This window comes from Panulirus ornatus, chromosome 32 (genome assembly GCF_036320965.1).
Source record: "Panulirus ornatus isolate Po-2019 chromosome 32, ASM3632096v1, whole genome shotgun sequence".
NCBI classification, from domain to species: Eukaryota; Metazoa; Arthropoda; class Malacostraca; order Decapoda; family Palinuridae; genus Panulirus; species Panulirus ornatus.
This window is the reverse complement of record NC_092255.1, coordinates 24,926,611-24,950,680: the sequence shown is the minus strand read 5'-3', so window position 1 is coordinate 24,950,680 and position 24,070 is coordinate 24,926,611. Positions and strand designations below refer to the sequence as shown.

Below are 24,070 nucleotides of genomic sequence, written 5' to 3'. Positions count from 1 at the left end.
ATATGATCCCTTGCATCAGAACTGCCTATGCACTCATTCAGTCCCTTCCAAAAAGCATCCCTTCTTCCTCACACTTTTCTACCAGGTGCATATGCACTAATATTGTCTTGCCTTTCATATTTACTTTCATTCTAACTTCCATTAGTCTTGAACTCACTTCCTTACAATCTTTTGACTCAGTCCCACAGCTCCTCTTTCATCAAGAGTACCAGCCACTCTCCCTACGTTTGCTTTTGCCCTGATACTAATCCCTGATTTTGGTTCTTTCTTCTGTTGCTATGTCTCCTCTGATTATATAAGGAGGGAAAGGTTTCCAGCCCCTTATTCCTACTACTCTCAGCCATTTCCCAAATCATGCAGGTATGTGTGTAGTATTCTTACTCCCTTATACCCAGGAATAATACTAATAACAATGAGAGAATGACCAGGAGGATATACATGTCAGAGCTAGAGGGTACAAAGAACAGGTGAGCTACTAAGATGATTTCAGGCCTGAGAAACAAATCTTATGAGTGTTAGCTAAATAAATTAAATTCATTTGGCTTTGAAAAGAAAAAGTTAAGAGATTATCATTTTTTTTTTTTTTTTCATACTATTCGCTATTTCCCGCGATAGCGAGGTAGCGTTAAGAACAGAGGACTGGGCCTTTGAGGGAATATCCTCACCTGGACCTCTTCTCTGTTCCTTCTTTTGGAAAAAAAAAAAAAAAAAAAAAAAAAAAAAAAATTGTTCCTCCTTGGCTATACGATGTCTTTCTCTGGGAAAATCAACAAGTCTTTCTAATCTAGTACCATAAACAGTCTTGTTAGGAGCTACTGGTCTGTTGCTCTTTGAATTTACTTGCACTCAGTTGAATACATGAGAAATGGGGTGAAAGAGAATTGGCAATATTCAGGTAGAGTGAGAAAATGCTTTGGAATGAGGTAAATAGTGTGTAGAAAATAAAAATGCTCAAGGAAGTATCAGAGAATGGAATAACAGGTGAGGAAGAAATGAAAGAAGGTGAAATATGTATTCTGAAGGGCTGATGAATGAGCCTGATGATAAGTGGTATGTGTGGGGTATTTTAGACACAGATATATGTAACAAGTCATGACAAGTAATTTGGTGAAAAAAGAAGAGGTGGTGAATGCTTTGTGTACAATGAAGTGTGGCAAAACACCTGGAGTGGCTGGGAATGCAACTAAATTTCTCAAGAAAAGGGGTGGCAATGCTGCTGACTGGTTAGTTAGGATTATCAACATATGTATGGCTCAAAGTGGGATGCCTGAAGACTGGGAGAATATTCATACAGTGCTGCAGTATAATGGCTAGGAAGACAAAAGTGAATGTTCTTATTAGAGGTAAAAGTTGTTGAATGCACCAAGTAAATCATATGGGAGAATGATAAGTGAAAGAGCAGTAGTACAAACGCATCAGACTAAGGAAAAATAATGTGGCTTTAGGAGTGGTAGAAAATGTGTGGATAAGGTGTTAAGTTTGAAGAATTTGTGTGAGAAATACTTGGAAAGATCTGTTTGTGGTATTTACAGATCTGAAGAAAGTGTATGAATACTAACAAAAGATACCATGGAGAGAATATGGCAGCAAACAGAACAATGGGAACTGAAATGAGCCACTGGATGGGTGAAGGGCAAAGTTCTTAGACACATTAAGAATGTGTTAAAAGAGGGGTCACTAATGAGAGGGCAGTGGTGGGGAGGCCTGAAGTAAAGTACTCCCAACAGTGCTGTATGGAGGCAAGGTTTGGGTTCTACATGATTGTGCACAGATAAGGGTTAATGTGCTGGAAATAAAAGGTTTGAGGACAATTTATGGAGTAAGGAGGGTTGACTGATTAAAAATGATACAGTAAGAGAGAGAGAGAGAGGTATGGTAATAAGAAGACTGTGATTGAGAAAACTGAAGAGGGTATACTGAAATAGTCTTGGACATATGGAGAGAATAATCAAGGAGAGGCTGGCAAAGGGAATATACGTGTCACGAGTGTTGGGGACAAAGAAAAGTAACAGAGCAAACTAAAGATGGAGAGAATAATAATCTGAATGTTCAGGGCCTGAATATGCAAGTGGATAAAAGGTGTCCATGGGAAAGAGTGAACTGGAACTGAAGTGAAACAATGTGGTATACAGGGGTTAACATGCTGTCCATTGTTCGAACCAGGGGATATGAAGAAGCAGCTGCATACAACGGAAAGGTTTGTGGGACTTGGTTATGGGTAGGGGGCTGTGGTTTTGATGCACTAATGACAGCTAGGGAATGATGTGAACAAATGTGACCTTTTCTTTGTCTGTTCTGGTTCTACCTCACTGTTGTAGGAGATGGCAAACAAGAATGAAAGAAAAAAGGAAAGAATAATAATATCATATTAAATAAACAACTGATGTTCCCTACTTCAAGAAGAATTAACAAACCCATAATCAATAAGAATTAAATATACATTTATACATGTTTCCCAGAGCTAAAATTAATCAACTCACTTGCTAACACCTTTCTTGCCAAAGGTGCGAGTCCGTGACACTTCTGGCCTGATGCATGCCCTATTTGCTCTTTGCTCTGGGGCACGCACCCAATCATCCCAATATGACCTTGGCCATTTAGGCCCAAGCTCATCCCATAACTCCTTTGTCATCATCCAGCCAAGACCAGGGAAGAAATCCGTTCGATACAAAAGTGTGCTTCCATTCTTGACATCTACCAAACTTGCTTTACCTATTTTTGAAATGTACATTAACCTTCATTAATAGAGGGCATTTTGAATCTTTAAAGTAAATTAAAAAGGGTATCAAATATTGTATGACAGTATTCAAAAGGCACTGCAATAAAAAGGAATACAAACAGAAACAGACCATTGGGTCCTTTCGGGGCTGTTTACCACCTTGCTCTTACCGTTGTCATTCCATGCAGATACGCACCACAGAGTTGGGTCAGCCCGCAAGATAGGATAAGTAGCTGAGAAGTACTCAAAAATATCTGGTGCAACATCCAAGTCATCTGAAATATTGAGCATTGCGAGTACATATACTACATTTACTTTCCTGTCTGAGGATCCCCTTCTGTGTTCCTTAATTGCTCATGAACCTGACAAATCAAGAAATGGGCCCAGAGGCTTTTCAGCTGTTTGAAAACAATTTCTGGTGAAGAGTCATCAACATTTACAGGATTTTTTACAAGATTGTCCTCCTGGATAACTTCTGCCCATCCTAATGCTGATGGGTAAATGTCTAGAAATGTTTTTTCAGCAATTCTTTCTCACAACTGTACTTCTATGATATATCCCATGGACCAAAGAATAATGTGTAGCACGAACTGAAATCAGAAGTGATTTCAAGTGCCATGTGGTTAATTCTGATTCATCTGCTTATGTGTGTGTCATATTTAAGAAAGTTCCATACCAAGAATTACATGAGAAGTGAGAGAGTTCCTGGGGAGTGGTTTGATGAAGAGAAGAGGTGGAGAAAGCCTTGTGTAAGGTGAAATGTGGCAAGGCAGCTGGAGTGGATGGTATTGCAGTTGAATTAATTAAGAAAAGGGGTGACAGTTGTTGATTGGGTGGTAAGGATCTTTCAATGTATGTACTGATCATGGTGAGGTGCCTGAGGACTGGCAGAATGAAAATAAAAGGTGAGTATTCAAATTACAGAGGTATAAGAATGTTTGAGTATGACTGGTAAGTGGTAGGGGAGGGTATTGTCTGAGAGGGTGATGATATGTACAGAACATCAGATTGGGGAGGAGTAATGTAGTTTCAGAAGTGGTAGAAGAGTGTGGATTAGGTGTTTGCTTTAAAGACAGTGAGTGAGAAAAAGATGGCTTTGTATGTAACATTCATGGATGTGGACAAAGCATATGATAAGGGTTGACAGAGATGCCTTGTGGAAGGTCTTCAAGAATATATGGTGAGGGAGGAAAGCTGCTAGAAGCAGTGGAAAGTGTTCATTAAGGCTGTAAGGCATGAGTATGACTGTATGAGTAAGAAGAGAGGAGAGTAAATGGTTCCAAATTAAGGTTGCTCTGAGGCAGGGGTGTGTGATGCCACCATGGTTGTTCAATTTATTTATGGATGAGGTGGCGAGGGAGGTTAATGCAAGAGTCTTGGAAAGAGGTGCGAGTATGAAGTCTGTGAGGGTTGAATGGGCCTGGGAAAAGAGTCAGTTGTTGTTTGCTGAAGAAACAGCATTAGTAGTGGATTCAAGTGAGAAACTACAGAAGTTGGTAACCAAGTTTGGAAGAGTATGTGAACAAAGAAATTTGAGAGTAAATGTGAATAAAAGTAAGGTTACTAGGTTTAGCAGGGTTGAGGGACAGGTAAGCTGGTGTGAGTAAGAATGAAGAAAAACTGGAGGAAGAAGTGTTTTAGATATCTGAGAGTAGACGTGGCAGTGAATGGAACCATGGAAGAGGAAATGAGTTATAGAGTGAGAGAGGGCGAAGATTTTGGGAGCGCTGAGGAGTGTGTGGAAAGAGGAAACATTATCTGGAAAGGCAAAAATGGGTATTTTTGAAGGAATAGTAATCCTAAGAATATGATAGGGATGCAAGGCATAGGCTATAGATAAGGTTGTGCAGAGGTGGGTGAATATGTTGGAAATGAAACGTCTGAGGACAATATGTGGTGTGAGTGGCTTGATCGAATGAGTAATGAAAGGGTAAGAGAGATATAAGGTTATGAGAAGAGTGTGACTGAAAGAGATCAAGAGGTGGTACTGAAATGATTTGGACATATGGAGAGAATGGGTGAGAAAAGGTTGACAAAGAGGGTATGTTTGTCAGAAATGGAGAGAACAAGAGTGGGGAGACCAAGCTGGAGATGGAAAGATGGAGTGAAAAAGATCTTGAGTGACAGGGGCGTAAACATACTGAGGTGTGTGTGAGTATGGGATAGAGTGAACTGGAACAATGTGGTATATGGAGTTTATGTGCTGTCAATGGACTGAACCAGGGAAGGTGAAGTATTCAGGGTAAACCACAGAGGTCTGTGGGTCCTGGTTGTGGATAGGGGGCTGAGGTTTGGGTGCTTTACACATGACATCTAGTGAATGGATGCAGCCTTTCTTCACCTATTCTTCGTGCTACATCGCTGACGTAGGAAATGGCAACCAAATATGAAAATGAAAAATTTTGAAAATTCATGAAAATCCAAACTATGTATACTTCTTAGTCTTAAGGCTTAAGGATTAGGTATTTCAAATGTTCTACCAGTAAAAAGATTCTAAAAGGGTGTCATACAGATATACCATTATATCTCTATGAGACTTGTACATTCTGAAAATGGACTGAACTGACTTACCTTCCACAACAATAACAGCTTCATGCTTAAATTTCTGGAAGATCTGGTCAAGAGCCCACTTGTAGTGCCGTGCGATGAGAAAGTAACCCTTAAATTTCCTCTCTTTCAATGGCACTTCAATATCATTCAGATCTGGCTGCTGCAGATTACAACAAATAACAATCATATTAACTGAAGAAGACTTATTTGCTATAATTTTTTCAGCAGGATGTAAGAAGAATAGGAAAGAAAACATGCTAGGCAGCCCTTTCTGGCAAAGGCAGCCGTATCCCAACGTGGAAAAGTCCAACTACACCAACAGAACATCCACCTCTTCCCACACGAACTTTCCCTAAGAAAAGCCAAATACAGCTCCTACATACAATAAAACAGTCATCAGATGTTACCATTCATCATAGTTACACTGACATCTTGGTTAAAAAAAAAAAAAAAAACAATGCTTGGTACCAAAAGAAAAGCCACAACCATCAGTAGCAAGCACCGAGACGAGTAAGCAAACTGAAGAAATTAGCGTTTCTAAACAAATCTGAATGTCTGCACATAACAGTTAGCCCTAGTCTATATTTTGCAGTTAAAAAAGTTTGCTAAGTCCATGACCCCTGACATGATACTGTTTCTTGTCAGAATAAATGGCAAATAATACACTATCAACTTTGTTAAACAGTAAAATGGAGCTTTCATCTTGTGATTTAAAGAGGAAAGTACTACCACTATAATGATGCCATACACTTGCAAGACATACTCTAATCAAACAGGACAGCTGTATCCACTGGAAATCTAATATTACCTTACTTACTGCCAGAAAGCATCTATAAATCACAGCATTGACAAATGGCTAAATTTACTACTTAGGGGGAAAAAATAGTACATGCTTACCTGTATTAATATGACTTTGTCTCCATATGATTCAATAGCTTCTCGTGTTGGTCGGTGACCACAGTCTTGTGAGACAATTATTGGAAAACGGTCTTGGTTTGGACGATATTTTAAAAGAAGGTCTAAGGATCGTCGAACAGCAGATTCACGGTTACAAGCTATAAGCAGCACAGGAAGCAATGGGCCTTCTTGTAAATTTGACCCCGATGAATGACCCTGAAAACAAAAATCATGAAGTATCTGGAGAAAATATCCTGAAGATGAGGAAGAAAATATGCTAACCATATATCCCCAGCATGTCTTCGAAGATGACTAAGGGATGTAAGCTGGAGAGTAGACACCATCACTTACAAACTTTTATAAAAGTGGGACAAAAGGCGGCCAAGTAAAGTCTCAGTCATCTGCTCGTCTTTACCTTGCTGAGGCAGGAAAAGGCAAGTGCGTATTTATACGACAGAAAAAATCCAGAACTGTCAGATATAAACAGGATTCTTCATTAATATACAGAAGAATTACCATCCATCTTATTGGCAAATTTCCTTTAACATTATTCAGCTTAGTGACTGGCTTCTTTCTGTACGCTTTTGAACAAAGATACCCATGTACAAATCTACTATTTTGGATTCTGCAAAGCTATAGACAAAGATTACAACTTTCATTTAATATGAAGGTAAGGGATAAGGGTTAAATAGCAAACATCATATAATTCTCTTCAGTGTAAACTATGTAAAAGGGTGTAACAAAAATCACTTAGAAAATTCAGTCTAACACTTTTTCTACCTTCTACCATTAACTCTATTCCTAACCTTCATGGAGAATTCGGTATAGTATATGCAACCTCTGAAAAGCACTAAACACATTCCCAACCAAAGCCCAGTGTGTTACTTTGAAATTTTGTACATACATACTTACTTAAGTGCTTCTTATCTTATAACTTCGCAGAACAAATTGATTCATCAATTAAGGCCAACATACTTATCAAAGCCACCTCCATTTACACAATGCTTCTAGCACATCTGATGTCCATTTAGTCCATTCATTTCTCTAACATCTCTATCTGAAAAATCCCTTTCTCTAATGCACTTTTTTATGTTGGAGGCTCCAGTCACGGACAAAAGTCCACATCAAGACTGGGCCTTTCCTGAAATATAATGAAATTTATGAGAGGGAAAAAGAAGAGATGAGGAAAAGTATCTATGAATCTTGGAGGAAGTGAAAAAGCCTTTCTTATAAAAAGTGCCAAGTCACATTCAAAGGGAATGACATGACAGGGTACAAAGTTCCAAAGCTTTGAGGTGTAATGAAAGAAACACTTATCAAAATGACCCAACCTTGAGTTGCCAACAGACACACAGTAATCATGTGACAGAGTAGGAAGCCGAATATTGCCTGGTCTAGCTAAAGGAGGGGACATAAGCAGCTGGCTCTCAAGAGAAAGAAACAGCAACCCACCACAGGGCAAGTGCGTCAAGTTTTGAGGTTGGCCTGGAAGAGTTGATAAGTCTAATCACATTCAACTCAACTCTATCAAGTAAGGATGCACAGCTAAAAACTACCCCAGATGTGAGAGCAATACTCCACACAAGGAATGACTGATCCTTTGTATAAATAGAACAACCATTCAGAAGAAAAGAAATTCCAACATCTAAATATGACTCCCAGTTTCTCAGGAGGAGGCACAGCTATTTCAATAATGCAAAAAGATGTAATTACTGCATCAATCAATTTCCTATCCTGTCCATCTCTCTTCCTTGTACCATTCACCTTTTACCACCCAAATTTCACTTATATTTATTTATTTATATATATTTTGCTTTGTCGCTGTCTCCCGCGTTAGCGAGGTAGCGCAAGGAAACAGACGAAAGAATGGCCCAACCTACCCACATACAAATGTATATACATGCACATCCACACACGCAAAAATATATACCTATACATCTCAACGTATACATATATATATATATATATATATATATATATATATATATATATATATATATATATATATATATATATATATATATACACACAGACATATACATCTATACACATGCACATAATGCATACGGTCTGCCTTTATTCATTCCCATCGCTACCCCACCACACATGGAATAACAACCCCCTCCCCCCTCATGTGTGCGAGGTAGTGCTAGGAAAAGACAACAAAGGCCCCATTCGTTCACACTCAGTCTCTAGCTGTCATGTAATGATGCACTGAAACCACAGCTCCCTTTCCAAATCCAGGCCTCACAGAACTTTCCATGGTATACCCCAGATGCTTCACATGCCCTGGTTCAATCCATTGACAGTACATCGACCCCGGTATACCACATCGTTCCAATTCACTCTATTCCTTGCATGCCTTTCACCCTCCTGCATGTTCAGGCCCCGATCACACAAAATCTTTTTCACTCCATCTTTCCACCTTCAATTTGGTCTCCCACTTCTCGTTCCCTCCACCTCTGACACATATATCCTCTTGGTCAATCTTTCCTCACTCATTCTCTCCATGTGACCAAACCATTTCAAAACACCCTCTTCTGCTCTCTCAACCATACTCTCTTTATTACCACACATCTCTCTAACCCTTACATTACTTACTCGATCAAATCACCTCACACCACATATTGTCCTCAAACATCTCATTTCCTGCACATCCACCCTCCTCCACACAACTCTATCCATAGCCCACGCCTCGGAACCATACAACATTGTTGGAACCACTATTCTTTCAAACATACCCATTTTTGCTTTCCGAGATAGTGTTCTCGACTTCCACACATTTTTCAAGGTTCCCAGAATTTTCGCCCCCTCCCCCACCCTATGATTCACTTCTGCTTCCATGGTTCCATCCGCTGCCAGATCCACTCCCAGATATCTAAAACACTTCACTTCCTCCAGTTTTTCTCCATTCAAACTTACCTCCCAATTGACTTGACCCTCAACCCTACTGTACCTAATAACCTTGCTCTTATTCACATTTACTCTCAACTTTCTTCTTTCACACACCTTACCAAACTCAGTCACCAGCTTCTGCAGTTTCTCACATGAACCAGCCACCAGCGCTGTATCATCAGCGAACAACTGACTCACTTCCCAAGCTCTCTCATCCACAACAGACTGCATACTTGCCCCTCTTTCCAAAACTCCTGCATTCACCTCCCTAACAACCCCATCCATAAACAAATTAAACAACCATGGAGACATCACACACCCCTGCCGCAAACCTACATTCACTGAGAACCAATCACTTTCCTCTCTTCCTACACATACACATGCCTTACATCCTCGATAAAAACTTTTCACTGCTTCTAACAACTTGCCTCCCACACCATATATTCTTAATACCTTCCACAGAGCATCTCTATCAACTCTATTCATTTATACCATGCTAAAATTTCCACTTGCATGGTTATATATCACTCATTTCATCTTCCCCATATGCAATGTACCAAAAGAAAACATCTTGTGCAGCACAAGAATGTTGCCAGAATGCATGTGCTGCCAGTACCCACATGGAATGGTGTGTAAAGATGTCTCTCTATATACACAGACACATACAACATTCATTTTATTAAACTCTTCATAAAATAATGGCCAGCAAGACTCTATAATACTGAAAGCCATAACAATTAGGCCCAGTCTAACCACTAACATCAAAGCCTGGAAAACTACTTGGAAAATGTTCAAGAGATGGGACTTCCATATGTGTAAAACTCCTACCCCGCACAGTTCCTATTGGTAATTACATGTGCAACCATTACACATACTCTTCAATCTAACACTTCAACTTTACAATCTCAAGCTGCCATACTTGTATTGGACATTTTTCAAACCACTTATCCTTCAACAATGCCATACTTTTTCTTGCATAACCTTCTGTATCACTATGCAGGCCTGATTACACGACATTAATTCCATTCTACTCAAAGGTCCCGCTATCTTTTAGCCATGTATTCATTGGACATCTGTCTGCTTATGAATGCATTATGAGATATTTCCCATGATTATTTCAAGTATAGAAGCATTTCATTATGTCATATTTCAGTTTTAAAACAAAATGATTTTTTGGCCAAAAAAATCCCTGAACTATTATATTACCTGTATTTTTGGTATTCATTGAGAAGGTAATAGATTTGCTTGAAAACCTCAGTATAATGACTTTTTTCATGTGAAATTCAAATCTGGAGTAGAAATATATCGGGCGACATTAAAAGCCTATAAAAAAGTAATTCAAGGTTACTCTTTTAGAAGATTCTGTGACTATTTAGTTCATATTTCCTGGGTATCTGTCAGCTTTAGAAAGCATTATGAAATATTTTTCATTATCATTTCAAGTATAGAAGTGTATCATTGTGTCATATTTCAATTTTAACACAAAAATATTTTTGGAAAAAAAAAAAAAATCTGAACTACTTCATTACCTGCAATTTTTGGTATTTTTGTGAGGTTAATGGACCTACTTGAAAACCTTAGTATGAGGACTATTTTTCATGCTGAACTCAAAACTGGGGTTGAAATATATGCTGAAGGGCATTAAGGCCTGTAAGTAATTAACTGTTACTCTTTTAGAAGATTCTGTGATTATTCAGTTCACATTATCTGGTATCTGTCTGCTTGGAGAAGCATTATGACATATTTTCCATAATCATCATACATATAGAAGTGTTTCATTACATCACATTTCAGTTTTGAAACAAAATGATTTTTCAGCTAAAAAATTCCTTGCATTTTTTGGTGTTTTTGTGAGGGGATTATATTCATTTCAAAACCTCTGAATACAGACTACTTTTCATTCTGATTTTGAATCTTAGTTGAAATATATGTTGGCTGCATTAAGGCCTGTAAATAATTAATTAATTGTTGCTCTTTAGAAGATTCTGTGATTATCTAGTTCATATTTATTGGGTATCTATCGTCTTGGGGAAGCATAATGAGACATTTTCCATAATTATTTCAAGTATAGCAGTATCTCCTTACATTATATTTCAATTCTAAAAAAAAAAAGGGATTTTAGTATTTTTGTGAAGGTATTCAATAAGCTTGAAAATCTCAGTTTATGGACTATTTTTTTTTAAATCAAATCTGGGGTTGAAATAATGGTTGCTCTTGTAGAAGATTCTGTGATTATTTGGTTCAGATTTACTGGCTATCTGTCAGCTTGAGGAAGCATCATGAGACATTTTCTGTGATTATTTCAGACTTGGACATGATATTTTAGCTGGGGAGATGAAATCTAGTTAAGTTTAATGCCTCTAAAACCCAATTTCTACCTATCAATCTTTCAAAAACTCCTTACAACTCTCATCTCTCCTTTGATGGTTCTCTAATTCCACCTCTTCACTCAGTGAACATACTTGGTATCACGGTAAAATGCAGTCTTTCTTGGAAACCCCACATTATGGAAATAACTAAGTCTGCCTCTGAGAAACCGAGAGTCCTGTTTAGATGTCAAAATTTCTTTTCTTCTGAACAGTTGCTCCATTTATACAAAGGACTGATTCTTCCTTGTATGGAGTACAGCTATCACATCTGAGGTGGTTCTAGCACTGCATCCCACCTTGAAAGAGTCAAGTTGAAAGCAGTCTGACTTAAAAACTCTCCCAGATTAACTTCAAGAGTTGACCCTCTTGTCCTACACTGCAATGTTGGTTACTTTCCTTCTTCTATAGGTATTACTTTGGTTTCTACTCCTGGGAGCTGGGCACTTGTGCATCCCCACCAATAGCTAGATCACGGAAAGCTCAGCAAGCTGCTGCATCATTTGATTACTGTCTGGCCACTGCCAACTCAAGGGTGGGTCATTTTGATAACTGTGTGTTTCTCTACACCTTGAAGCTTTGGAAATCTCTACCCTTTCATGTCTTTCCCAATAACTATGACCCGGCACATTTCAAAAGACAGGTTTTTCACTTTCTCTAAAATTCATAAATACTTTCCCTTTTATCTTCTTTTCCCTCTCATAATCCTCTCCATATTTCAATTAAGGCCTGGCCTGATGTGGGCTTTTGTCTAAGAGTGGAGCCATATGAGAGAGAGAGAGAGAGAGAGAGAGAGAGAGAGAGAGAGAGAGAGAGAGAGAGAGAGAGAGAGAGAGAGAGAGAGAGAGAGAGAAGAGAGAGAGAGTTAACATCTTTCTTCGAAAAGTGTCTACAACTTCTGTCCTCTTACATTCAGTGCTTTTTCCTCTCACATTCCACTCATCTGTGTGGAATTACATCTTTTGACAAAAGCAGCTGCAGGTACCCTACTTTCACCTGCAGTCACATGCAACTTCCTGAACCGAGAACCCCAACCCACCCACATACACATGTATGTATATACATAAACACCCATACATGCACATACACATACCTATACATTTCAAAGTATACATCCATATACATACACAGACATATACACAAGTACATATCCATACTTGCTGCCTTCATCCATTCCCATCGCCACCCTGCCACAATACCATACATCACTGTAGCATCCTCTTAAAGTGCACTCTTTAAGTGTTTTCACATCAAATCAACCTAACTTTGCATTCTTTCACTTATATAGCTTCTCATTCACCCAAGCTTAGAAGATGAGTTGTATTCCCTTAAACATTAACTTGTCTTCAAATATCCTCCTGAATTCTTCATTCATGTTTTTAGTCTTGATTAAAAAACAAAAGTCCAACCTTTATAAATACCACTATCATAGGACATCATAAGTCCCCATCCAAACCTCTCATGGACCCCACACCAAGCACACTATGTCATATATTTTTGTTATTAAAAGAAACGTGTATTGATGCAAATACTTCTGCTGAATATGTATTCACAATACTGACATCAACTGATGTACATATTCTCCAACTTCTTTCACTGCCACTTGCAACTGGGACCCCATGCATCACTTCTTTTACTGTCTCCGATATTTTCTATTCACATTATCCATCACATGATAACTCTACAAAGCGACTCACAGGTATCTATAACCATAAATGTGCAGGTAGCCACAAGGAAAAATAAACATGACAATTCTAGAGCTTTTATAATAATTCACATCTTCAGGGATGAAGATGTGACTTATCAAGAAAGCACTCAGATCTTTGTGATTCAATTTTCTTGTGGCTGACAATACATTCCTGAATCACATGTTCTTTTGTGATTTATCTGCATCTATATCTATATTCTGTTACCAGGACATTCCTCAATCACATGTCCTTTTGTGATTTATCTGCATCTATAATCATATTCTAAGTATCAGATAGGAAGCAATACTGATGGCATTGCTTTAATCATTACAGTTACATGTCTGCAATCAATCTGCAGTACCCTTCAGTTTATCTTTTTTTTATTATACTTTGTCACTGTCTCCCGCATTAGCGTGGTAGCGCAAGGAAACAGATGAAAGAATGGCCCAACCCACCCACATACACATGTAAACGCCCACACATGCAAATATACATACCTATACATTTCAATGTATAGGTATGTATACACAGACACATACACATATTCATACATGCTGCCTTCATCCATTCCCACCACCACCCCGCCACACATGAAAAGACAGCCCCCTCCCCCGCATGCGCGCAAGGCAGTGCTAAGAAAGGACAACAAAGGCCACATTCGTCCACACTCAGACTCTAGCTGTAATGTGCAATGCACCAATACCACAACTCCCTTTCCACATCCAGGCCCCTGGGGATAGGAAAGAAAGAATACTTCCCACACATTCCCCGCATGTTGTAGAAGGCAACTAAAGGGGACAGGAGCGGGGGGCAACCCTCCCCTCCTTGTATTTCAACTTTCTAAAAAGGGGAAACCCTTCAGTTATGCACTGTTAAAGGAAAGGCTAATGGCTGTTAACAGCTAATTTGCTGCATATTATAAAGGATAATGTGGTTCAATAAAAGGTTAAATCTAAAACATGCTTGGCTCAAGTTTCCTATGTCTATAGTAATGTGTTACTGAAATATTCTTTCATATCAAACATTAATCAAATGAACCATTTACATTAAGCTTTGACATTTACCTGCCCTCCTAAGTCTTCAGCCACATTCTCACCACCCACATAATTTTCCTGTTGCTGATGCACAATTCGAAGCTTCTCTAAAAGTATGTTGTAAAACTGGGACTGCTTGTTCAGTTCTTCCTCAAGCTTGTCAAGTTGTTGGTTAATGTTGCTGTGTGACTTCTGTGAGAGATATGACTGCATTACAAATTTTTTACACAATAATCCAGAAAGAACTTGAAAAACAAAATTACTTCTGTGAGGGAAATGACTGCATTACAAATTTCTTACACAATAATCCTGAAAGAACTTGAAAAACAAAATTAAGGATCACAACAGTATGACATACAATAATTAACAATATAATTGGTCTCTTACTGGATAACTGTCAACCTTGTCCTTGAAACGAAGCTTGGAAGCAACATTCCTCAACTTCAAGAGAATCACAATTACGTTCATAAAGAGTTTAACCTCAAATGGTATTTCTAAACAAAGTATTCCAAACTATCATAGAATATTACTGCGTACTTAGTTACATGAATATTTCTCAAACAGGCAAACATTTGACTCCATCTGTATCTCATTCTAGACCTAAAAGGGAGGACTTGTATATATTACTATCCCATGCCGACCATCACATTTAGGAAAAAAAAAAAAATACTATGGGCTAACATTTCACCTGAACACTCTATGATAATCAGTTCTAAACACTGGAAACTACTCTAAGCATTGAGAACAATATGTGGTGTGAGGTGGTTTGATCGAGCAGGTAATGTGAAGGTAAAGAATGTGTGGTAATAAAACGAGTGTGGTTGAGAACAGAAGAGGGTGTGCTGAAATGATTTGGACATATGGAGAGAATGACAGAAGAAAGGCTAACAAAGAGGACATACACATCAGAAGTGGAGGGAACAAGGAGAACTGGGAGATCAAACTTGACATGGAAGGATGAAGTGAAAAGAGATTTTGAGTGACCAGGACCTTAACATGCAGAATCATGAAAGGTATGCATGGGATACAATTAACTGAAATAATATGGTATACTAGGGTTAATGTGCACTCAATGGACAGAAAAAGGGCATTTGAAGCATCTGGGGTAAACCATGGAAAGGTCTGTAGGGCATGGATGTGGATAAGGAGCTGTGGTTCTGGTGCAATACACAAAATAACTGATAGAGAATAAATGTAAGTGGATGTGGCCTTTCTTCATCTGTTCCTGGTGCCACCTCATTAATGCGGGAAATGGCAATAACATTTGAAAAAAATATGACAAAAGTGTCAGTACTGTAGTGTTATAAACCCATTCCCATTAGAGTTGATAGTTCATTCTATCAGTAGCCACTGGCTGTCACTTCACCCTAAAAAATGACCAATAATTTTTCCAACACTTAATGAAAATCTGATCCTAATCATGGCTGACAGCTTACTTTAACACTAAATGACAATCCAAATACTAGTTGAAGAACAAAATCGAAATAATGGAAAATTATCCACCTCTACTGAATACCACACAGCCAAGCAATTTTCCCCTTAACACAAATAATGATGACATACATTCCACACATCAGATGTGTAGGATGTATTTGGCTGTATCAATTAACTTTACAAACCTGAACACTCGAAGATGTTGTGGGCTTATATACAAAGAGAGCATAGACTGCACACAGCCAGACAACCACGCCCAACTTCAAAAGCAGTATCTGTTTCCTTCTCATGGTAAACTTCTCATCACATTTCTAAAGGAAACATTAAAACATTTACATTAGTATATTTCTATCTACTATGTTCTATACATAAATGATAAGATCCACTAAAAGTTAAATGATATACAGAATAAGTATTGTCACTAAGAGCTCAATAATGAGGATGATGAAGCAATAGTCAATGTGGGCCATTTTGGTAGGACAGCAGAATCTGTGAAAAAATATATCAAAAAAATTGAATCAATTAGCAATATAAATAGACACTAAAGCACCGATTAACAACTCTAGAGATGATAAAAGTGTGTAACAAATTACTCAGAGAGTAACTGGAGAGAAAATGAAAGTTGTTGCTGAATCACTCTGTGGTATAAATAATTCAGTAAATACATGAAAATTTATATACACATACAGGTGTTTGCTTTGAGGAATGTATGTGAGAAATACTTAGAAAATGTCAGTTTGGGGCAGGGGTGTATGATGTCTCCATGGTTGTTTGATCTGTTTATGGATGGGGTGGGTAGGGAGGTGAATGCAAGAGTTTTGGAGAGGGGCAAACATGCAGTTTGTCGTGGATGAGAGGGCTTGGGAAGTGAGCCAGTTGCTGTATGCTGATGATATAGCACTGGTGGCTGATTCAGGTGAGAACCTGCAGAGTTTGGTAAAGTGTGTGAAAGGAGAAAGTTGAGAGTAGATGTGAATAAAAGCAAGGTAATTAGGTTTAGTAGGGTTGAGGGACAAATTAACTGGGAGGTAAGTTTGAATGGAGAAAAACTGGAGGAAGTGAAGCCTTTTAGATATCTGTAAGCGGACTTAGCAGTGGATGGAATCATGGAGGTGGAAGTGAGTCACAGGGTGGGGGATGGGGCGAAGGTTCTAGGAACGTTGAAGAATGTGAGGAAGGTGAGAATGTTATCTCGGAGAGGAAAAATCAGTATGTTTGAAGGAACAGTGGTTCCAACAATGTTATATGGTTATGAGGCATGGGATATAGATACGGTAGTGCGGAGAAGGGTGGATGTGTTGGAAATGAGGACAATATGTGGTATGAGGTGGTTTGATCAAGTAAGTAATGAAAGGGTAAGAGAGATGTGTGGTAATAAAAAGAGTGTGGTTGAGAGAGCAGAAGTGGGTGTGTTAAAATGGGTTGGACATGGAAAGAATGAGTGAGAAAAGATTGACAAAGAGGATATATGTGTCAGAGGTGGAGGGAAGAAGGAGAAGCGGGAGACCAAAGTGGAGGTGGAAGGATGGAGTGAAAAAGATTTTGAGCAACTGGGGCCTAAACATACAGGAGGATGAAAGGCGTGCAAGGAATAGAGTGAATTGGAACGATGTGGTATACCAGGGTAGATGTGCTGTCTATGGATTGAACCTAGGGCATGTAAAGCATCTTGGGTAAAACATGGAAAGGATATGGGGCCTGGATGTGGAAAGGGAGCTGTGGTTTCAATGCATTACACATGACAGCTAGAGACTGAGTGTGAAGGAATGTGGCCTTTGTTGTCTTTTCCTAGCGCTACTTCACACACATGCGGGGGGAGGGGGTTGTCATTTCATGTGTGCCGAGGTGGTGACAGGAATGAATAAAGGCAGCAAGTATGAATTATGTACAGGTGTATATATGTATATGTCTGTGTATATATATGTATACGTTGAAATGTATAGGTATGTATATGTGCGTGTGTGGACATGTATGTATATACATGTGTATGAGGGTGGGTTGGGCCATTCTTTCGTCTGTTTCCTTGCACTACCTCACTAACGCAGGAGACAGCTACAAAGTATACTAAATAAATATATAATATAAAGTGAATGTTAGTTTGCAGCAGGGGTCTGTGATGTCCCCGTGGTTGTTTAATTTCTTTGTGGATGGGGTGGTTAGGGAAGTAAATGCAAGAGTTTTGGAAAGAGGGGCAAGTATGCAGTCTATCGGGGATAAGAGGGCTTGAGAAGTGAGTCAGCTGTTGTTCACCAATGATACAGTTCTAGTGGCTGATTCATGTGAGAAACTGCAGAAGTTGGTGACTAAGTATGGTAGAGTGTGTGAAATGACTAAGTTGAGAGTAAATGTGAATAAGAGCAAGGCTATTAGGTTCAGTAGGGTTGAGGGACAAGTTAATTGGGATGTAAGTTTAAAAGGAAAAAACTGTGAGAAAGTGAAGTGTTTTAGATATCTGGGAGTGGACTTAGCAATAGATGGAACCATGGAAGAGGAAGTAAGTCACTGGGTGGGGAAGGGGGTGAAGGTTGTGGGAGTGATGAAGTGTGTGGAAGGAGAGAACGTTATCTTGGAGAGCAAAAATGGGTATGTTTGAAGGAATAGTAGTGCCAACAATGTTATATGGTTGCAAGGCATGGGCTCTAGATAGGGTTGTACAAAGGAGAGTGGATATGTTGGAAATGAAATGTTTGAGGACAACATGTGGTGTGAGGTAGTTTGATCAAGTAAGTAATGAAAGGGTAAGAGAGATGTGTGGAAATAATGAGTTTGATTGTGAGAACAGAAGGTGTGTTGAAATGGTTTGGACATATGGGGAGAATGATTGAGGAAAGATTGACAAAAAGGATATGTGTGTCAGAGGTGAAGGGAACAAGGAGAAGCAGGAGACCAAATTGGAGGTGGAAGGATGGAGTGAAAAAGATTATAAGTGATATGGGCCTGAACATACAGGAAGGTGAGTGGCGTGAAAGGAATAGAGCGAGTTGGAACAATGTGGTATATCGGGGTCGATGTGCTTTCAATGGACTTAACCAGGGAATGTGAGGATGTAGGGTAAACTATGAAACTATGGAAAGCTCTGTGGGGCCTGGATGTGGATAGGGAGCTGTGTTTCAGTGCATTACACATGACAGCAAGAGACTGAGTGTGAAGGAATGTGGCCTTTTTTGTCTGCTTTCCCGCCATCTCGCTGAAGCAGGGGGTGGTGATGCTGTTTCCTGTGGGGTGGGGTAGCAACAGGAATGGAAGGCAAGCATGAATATGTGCATGAGTATATATGTAAATGCCTGTGTGTGTGTGTATATCTATGTGTATGTTGATATGTATATGGGCATTATATATATATATATATATATATATATATATATATATATATATATATATATATATATATATATATATACATATATATATATATTTCTTTCGTCTGTTTCCTTGCACTACCTCGCAAACGCGGGAGACAGCGACAAAGTATAAAAAAAGAAAGAAAAAAAAAAAAAATATATATATATATATATATATATATATATATATATATATATATATATATATATATATATATATATATATATATCTTATTTTTTTATTATACTTTGTCGCTGTCTCCCGCGTTTGCGAGGTAGCGCAAGGAAACAGACGAAAGAAATGGCCCAACCCACCCCCATACACATGTATATACATACGTCCACACACGCAAATATACATACCTACACAGCTTTCCATGGTTTACCCCAGACGCTTCACATGCCTTGATTCAATCCACTGACAGCACGTCAACCCTGGTATACCACATCGCTCCAATTCACTCTATTCCTTGCCCTCCTTTCACCCTCCTGCATGTTCAGGCCCCGATCACACAAAATCTTTTTCACTCCATCTTTCCACCTCCAATTTAGTCTCCCTCTTCTCCTTGATCCCTCCACCTCCGACACATATATCCTCTTGGTCAATCTTTCCTCACTCATCCTCTCCATGTGCCCAAACCACTTCAAAACACCCTCTTCTGCTCTCTCAACCATGCTCTTTTTATTTCCACACATCTCTCTTACCCTTACGTTACTCACTCGATCAAACCACCTCACACCACACATTGTCCTCAAACATCTCATTTCCAGCACATCCATCCTCCTGCGCACAACTCTATCCATAGCCCACGCCTCGCAACCATACAACATTGTTGGAACCACTATTCCTTCAAACATACCCATTTTTGCTTTCCGAGACAATGTTCTCGACTTCCACACATTCTTCAAGGCCCCCAGGATTTTCGCCCCCTCCCCCACCCTATGATCCACTTCCGCTTCCATGGTTCCATCTGCTGCCAGATCCACTCCCAGATATCTAAAACACTTCACTTCCTCCAGTTTTTCTCCATTCAAACTCACCTCCCAATTGACTTGACCCTCAACCCTACTGTACCTAATAACCTTGCTCTTATTCACATTTACTCTTAACTTTCTTCTTCCACAGAAAAGTGTGTGTGTGTGTGGATATATATATATATATATATATATATATATATATATATATATATATATATATATATATATATATATATATATATATATTGACTGGTTGGTAAGGTTATTTAATGTATGTATGACTCATGGTGAGGTGCCTGAGGATTGGCAGAATGCGTGCATAGTGCCATTGTACAAAGGCAAAGGGGATAAGAGTGAGTGCTCAAATTACAGAGGTATAAGTTTGTTGAGTATTCCTGGTAAATTATATGGGAGGGTATTGATTAAGAGGGTGAAGGCATGTACAGAGCATCAGATTGGGGAAGAGCAGTGTGGTTTCAGAAGTGGTAGAGGATGTGGGGATCAGGTGTTTGCTTTGAAGAATGTATGTGAGAAATACTTAGAAAAGCAAATGGATTTGTATGTAGCATTTATGGATCTGGAGAAGGCATATGATAGAGTTGATAGAGATGCTCTGTGGAAGGTATTAAGAATATATGGTGTGGGAGGCAGGTTGTTAGAAGCAGTGAAAAGTTTTTATCGAAGATGTAAGGCATGTGTACGTGTAGGAAGAGAGGAAAGTGATTGGTTCTCAGTGAACGTAGGTTTGCGGCAGGGGTGTGTGATGTCTCCATGATTGTTTAATTTGTTTATGGATGGGGTTGTTAGGGAGGTGAATGCAGGAGTTTTGGAAAGAGGGGCAAGTATGGAGTCTGTTGGGGATGAGAGAGCTTGGGAAGTGAGTCAGTTGTTGTTCGCTGATGATACAGCGCTGGTGGCTGATTCATGTGAGAAACTGCAGAAGCTGGTGACTGAGTTTGGTAAAGTGTGTGAAAGAAGAAAGTTAAGAGTAAATGTGAATAAGAGCAAGGTTATTAGGTACAGTAGGGTTGAGGGTCAAGTCAATTGGGAGGTAAGTTTGAATGGAGCAAAACTGGAGGAAGTAAAGTGTTTTAGATATCTGGGAGTGGATCTGGCAGCGGATGGAACCATGGAAGCGGAAGTGGATCATAGGGTTGGGGAGGGGGCGAAAATCCTGGGAGCCTTGAAGAATGTGTGGAAGTCGAGAACATTATCTCGGAAAGCAAAAATGGGTATGTTTGAAGGAATAGTGGTTCCAACATTGTTGTATGGTTCCGAGGCGTACGCTATGGATAGAGTTGTGCGCAGGAGGATGGATGTGCTGGAAATGAGATGTTTGAGGACAATGTGTGGTGTGAGGTGGTTTGATCAAGTAAGTAACGTAAGGGTAAGAGAGATGTGTGGAAATAAAAAGAGCGTGGTTGAGAGAGCAGAAGAGGGTGTTTTGAAATGGTTTGGGCACATGGAGAGAATGAGTGAGGAAAGATTGACCAAGAGGATATATGTGTCGGAGGTGGAGGGAACGAGGAGAGGTGGGAGACCAAATTGGAGGTGGAAAGATGGAGTGAAAAAGATTTTGTGTGATCAGGGCCTGAACATGCAGGAGGGTGAAAGGAGGGCAAGGAATAGAGTGAATTGGATCGATGTGGTATACCGGGGTTGACGTGCTGTCAGTGGATTGAATCAAGGCATGTGAAGCGTCTGGGGTAAACCATGGAAAGCTGTGTAGGTATGTATATTTGCGTGTGTGGACGTACGTATATACATGTGTATGGGGGTGGGTTGGGCCATTTCTTTCGTCTGTTTCCTTGCGCTACCTCGCAAACGCGGGAGACAGCGACAAAGCAAAAAAAAAAAAAAAAAAATATATATGATCGAGTAAGTAATGAAAGGGTAAGAGAGATGTGCGGTAATAAAAAAGAGCGTGGTTGAGAGAGCAGAAGAGGGTGTATTGAAATGGTTTGGTCACATGAAGAGAATGAGTGAGGAAATATTGACAAAGAGGATATATGTGTCAGAGGTGAAGGGAACAAGGAGAAGTGGAAGACCAAATTGGAGGTGGAAGGATGGAGTGAAAAAGATTTTGAGTGATTGGGGCCTGAATATACAGGAGGGTGAAAGGCGTGCAAAGAATAGAATGAATGGGAACGATGTGGTACATCGTGGTCGATGTGCTGTCACTGGATTGAACCATGGCATGTGAAGCGTCTTGAGTAAACCATGGAAAGTTTTGCAGGGCCTGGGTGAGGAAAGGGAGCTGTGGTTTCAGTGCATTACACATGACAGCTAGAGACTGAATGTGAATGAATGTGGCCTTCATTGTCTTTTCCTAGCGCTACCTTGCACACACACGGGGGGAGGGGGGATGCTATTTCATGTGTGGCGGGTTGGAGACAGGAATGACTGAAGGCAGCAAGTATGAATATGTACATGTGTATATATGCCTGTGTATGTATATGTATGTATACATTGAAATACATAGGTATGTGTATGTGTGTGTGAGCATTTATGTATATTCATGTGTATGTGGATGGGTTATGCCTTTTTTCATCTGTTTCCATGCGTTACCTTGCTAACGTGGGAGACAGCGACCATGTATAATAGAAAAAAAAAAAAATGTGTAAATGAGTGGATGGGCCATTCTTCTTTTGTTTCCTGGTGCTACCCTAATGATGCATTAAACAGTTATTATGAATAATAATTATAATAATAATAATAATAATAATAATAACAATATATCCCAGCCTGAGCCAGGTACCCATTTCATTGACCAACCCCTTAAGGTAAATGAATAGCTGGGTTGACTGTGGACCAATGGCCACAACCAGGATTCGAACCTATGCGATCGACCCCGGGCGGCCCATGAATGTGTCACGGTCAGGAACACTAAGTACTACGTCATTTATAGTAAACATTTACTATGTTTTGCACACTGTACACAGAACCCCAATCTATAATGGAGATGCATGCCTGGAAAAATAAGTAGGTGAAATACCATCCAACAGAACCAGTGTTATCTTTGGACATTACAAGATGCAGCAGAACCATACATCTGGGGAGGACTTTTCATCATAATTTTCACACAAAAGAAAATGTCAAAAACGTGCAGCACAATACAGATACATTATCAATCCAAGTATCCATATAAAAACAAAGCACACAATATAATATCTAAGAATACTGGAAATACACCAAAATAAATATTTACCCAAAATGGATCTGAACCAAATTTTGAAGGTGTTAAAGTAAGGAGGGAGTGGTGAAGTTATGCAGACAAAGGGTCATGACTACCTGGCTTTACTTTATGATATATTTGATGTTTGATGATGGATGTTTCAGCTTTTCACAGCATAACCATCACACTTACGAGGATATTACACTAATTCTGATCTTCAATCCAGACAACAATGATTCAGCTTCAGAAACCCTCAAAATATTTGACTTTCCCTCCAAGCCAATGCTTAGCCAGCTTCTCTTCTTGCTATAAGCATAAGGCTTACAAAGACAATTTCTATTCATTCAAATATGAGCTGAATCTCCTCATACAGCCATGAGTGTCAAACTGCCTGCTTTGGTGGAGGCAGCCACTTGTTAAAGTACAATCGCTCACAAGAGTGACTGCCTGCTCATTGCTATAGGTGGTCTTTGCAACTTTATATTCATATTCTGTCTACAATATTCAATTCAATTTTCAAAGACAATGTATATGTGAAATACCATAATCCAGTTTAATGTAAAGCAATGGACATCTGTACTATCCTCCACCTCTGTAATCATATATTGTATCAGTAACAGAGTAGGGACTGCTGACAATAACTGAATCTTCATGCCAGAAGTATGATACTAACACAGGAATGAACAGGTTCTCTTTCAGTAAATGCTTGGTAAGAAATGCACATTAGTACAATGATAACAAACAACTGATAATTCAGATATGTGAATGTTCATGATACAATACTAGTTAGAGAATGTGACGAAGGTTGTGGCGGTACGTCATGTCTTATGTAATGCAAACAACGCATTATCACAAGTTGGAGGATAAAGCTGAGTTTCTTTAACAACTATCTTTTCAAGGAATCATTCCCTACAATTGAGGGAAAATTTTCCACTTTTATTTTAATAACAATAACTGCTAGGATTCCCAGAGATGAATCAAAATTCCCAACTT

At 39.2% G+C, this 24,070-nt stretch overlaps 1 protein-coding gene across 2 annotated transcripts in view; it reads right to left on the bottom strand.

The window, feature by feature from the left end:
* Nucleotides 1–2,459: 2,459 nt before the first annotated feature.
* LOC139759198 (alpha-1,3-mannosyl-glycoprotein 2-beta-N-acetylglucosaminyltransferase-like) overlaps nucleotides 2,460–24,070 on the bottom strand; it is a 34,697-nt gene continuing 13,086 nt past the window's right edge. The window contains exons 2-7 of one of the 2 annotated variants that reach the window (XM_071681265.1): nucleotides 15,769–15,894; nucleotides 14,180–14,341; nucleotides 6,167–6,382; nucleotides 5,291–5,429; nucleotides 2,890–2,994; nucleotides 2,460–2,712 (exon numbers count right to left, since the gene is read on the bottom strand). In XM_071681265.1, the coding sequence (XP_071537366.1) occupies nucleotides 2,477–2,712; nucleotides 2,890–2,994; nucleotides 5,291–5,429; nucleotides 6,167–6,382; nucleotides 14,180–14,341; nucleotides 15,769–15,873 (963 nt within the window). In that variant the 5' untranslated portion in view covers nucleotides 15,874–15,894 and the 3' untranslated portion in view covers nucleotides 2,460–2,476. The remainder of the gene's footprint in view (nucleotides 2,713–2,889; nucleotides 2,995–5,290; nucleotides 5,430–6,166; nucleotides 6,383–14,179; nucleotides 14,342–15,768; nucleotides 15,895–24,070) is intronic. The other variant, XM_071681264.1, reaches the window with a different exon arrangement.